The sequence below is a fragment of the Perkinsus marinus genome (assembly GCF_000006405.1).
Source record: "Perkinsus marinus ATCC 50983 genomic scaffold scf_1104296927886, whole genome shotgun sequence".
NCBI classification, from domain to species: Eukaryota; Perkinsozoa; order Perkinsida; family Perkinsidae; genus Perkinsus; species Perkinsus marinus.
This window is the reverse complement of record NW_003217014.1, coordinates 1-1,997: the sequence shown is the minus strand read 5'-3', so window position 1 is coordinate 1,997 and position 1,997 is coordinate 1. Positions and strand designations below refer to the sequence as shown.

General features: G+C 46.4%; 1 protein-coding gene across 1 annotated transcript; it reads left to right on the top strand.

The window, feature by feature from the left end:
* Positions 1-653: 653 nt before the first annotated feature.
* Pmar_PMAR015375 (conserved hypothetical protein) lies at positions 654-1,799 on the top strand (the record flags this gene model as incomplete). The annotated part of the gene is made up of 6 exons (XM_002788454.1): positions 654-764; positions 1,091-1,184; positions 1,235-1,340; positions 1,389-1,501; positions 1,547-1,628; positions 1,681-1,799. Coding segments are annotated over 6 exons (625 nt in total), but the record flags the coding sequence as incomplete, so codon positions are not given.
* Positions 1,800-1,997: the final 198 nt, after the last annotated feature.

Below are 1,997 nucleotides of genomic sequence, written 5' to 3'. Positions count from 1 at the left end.
TTTGAGAGTCTTCAAAAGTATCGTTGAGTTCCACTGCAGGTATTTCTCGATGCCCTGGTCCCAGACGAAAGTGTTGGGACATCCTTTCAGCTCGGGTGACATATACGACAATCCTTATTGGCGACTCTTGAGCTACCGCTGGTTTGACCAAGTAAGGATATCGCTCGCGGCGAAATCGAAACTGTTGACTCATTGAATCACCCCCCTTCGAATGTCGGACCAGAGCATAAAGTCTTACAATATCCTTATGCCCAACCAGCGTTAGGAAGGGGGCGGCTACGAACAGTAGTGCATTAGCTTGGTCCGCCAACCACACTGCTTCTGCGTTCTGCTGCTCTCGACAGTGTGGGAATATAGGTTAGGTCTCTTCAACTGAGCTCGTAAGGTTCCTTACTACGTTATGGAAATCCACGCACGATGTTGGGTAGAAGTATACGAAAATCAACGATGATTCCCCGAAGTTTTCTGGGGATTTCGATATCGTTACCAAAACTATGAAAATCCACATATGATTTTGGATAGAAGTAAACAAACGATAATTTCCCAAGAGTTCCATGTTGTTACCAATGCATGTAGTTGACCATGTGCATATACTCTCGCACTGGAAAGTCTTTCTCATAATTACTAACCGAGTGGTATGAACTTCGTATTAGATGCAGTGGAGAGGCCTGGCATCGACAGTGCCCCAGTTCCGACGAGAGGTGTTGAAGATCCCTAGGATAGGCATGTGGCACAGCGCTGGGTCGTTATTGGAGGATTGGGGGGTAAGCGTCTTCACAGGAGATAGTGATTTATGAAAATCATTGTGTTGCTCAGTACCATCTGAGTTTTCATGAGCTGATCTTTTGTCAAATAGACTTGGTGAAAATGCAGATCGTTTGCTAACTTTCCTGAGCCTATAAGATGAATATAAATATAACAAGTGCTATGAAAACAGGTCTGGCTAGGAACCTTTTTGGAAGGCTTTATATATGAATATTCATATGAGAAGCCTATAAATTCACTATGATCAACTTGGAAATACCAATCAGACTAGTGCAGTGGTGATGCCGCTCCTATGGTGTGTCAACCACCGAGTTTGATTCTTCAGGTTCCCTTCTCGTATTCATTCTCACCGAGTCTTTTCCCGAAGCCCCCGGATTGGGGCCCGAACCTCGACATAACTGGCTTCTGCGTGGGGTCTCGTAAGAAGTGTACCTTGGGGTGGTTATTCATGCTTATATGTTAGTGGGAGAGAATACGACCTATGAGCCTCCCGCTATGCTGGCTAAGTTCCTCAGCAGGGGGTGCAAGCCGTTCTATGTCGGTTTTGGCAGTATAGCTGGGGACCTGTCGTATATGTGAGGAGCAATTTCGTGGCGCAGTGACGCGTGAGGTGCCCAAGTCAGATACAAACCCATCCTAGAGGCAATAAAGGATATCCCCGATCTCAGAGTTGTCCTCCAGAAGGGATGGGGGACTCTTAAGGACATAACCGCTGAGGACTTCATTCACATCCCAAGTGACTTACATCAACTGCTTTACTCTCTTATTCCAATTCTATCAGACTTGAAGGATCGAGTTTTCTTCATTTGTACTCCTCCTGCGATTTGCCCGAAGTGTGGTAAGAAGCCCGAGGCTCGTTCACAGTAGGGGAGTTGTTGACGTCTTTTATCGGCTCTTCTGATGTGTTGTTCTCAGTAGTGACGGCCTATTCTGTGATGACTGTGTGGACTCATCATCAATAGAGTATGCCGAGGGTACCTGGGAATATGATATACTCAAAGCCCTAGGCCGGGATAACATAGCCTTCCTTTCATGTACGTCAATAACAATAAGAGTATTAGTAGTCCATCGATGATCTCCTCCTCCTCCATTGTAGCCATACCACACACTTACCTCTTCCCCAAATGCTGTGCTGTTATGCATCATGGTGGTGCCGGTACTACCGCTATGGGATTGGACTTTGGCCTGCCAACCTCCGTTATATCCTTCTTCGGGGACCAATGGATCTGGGG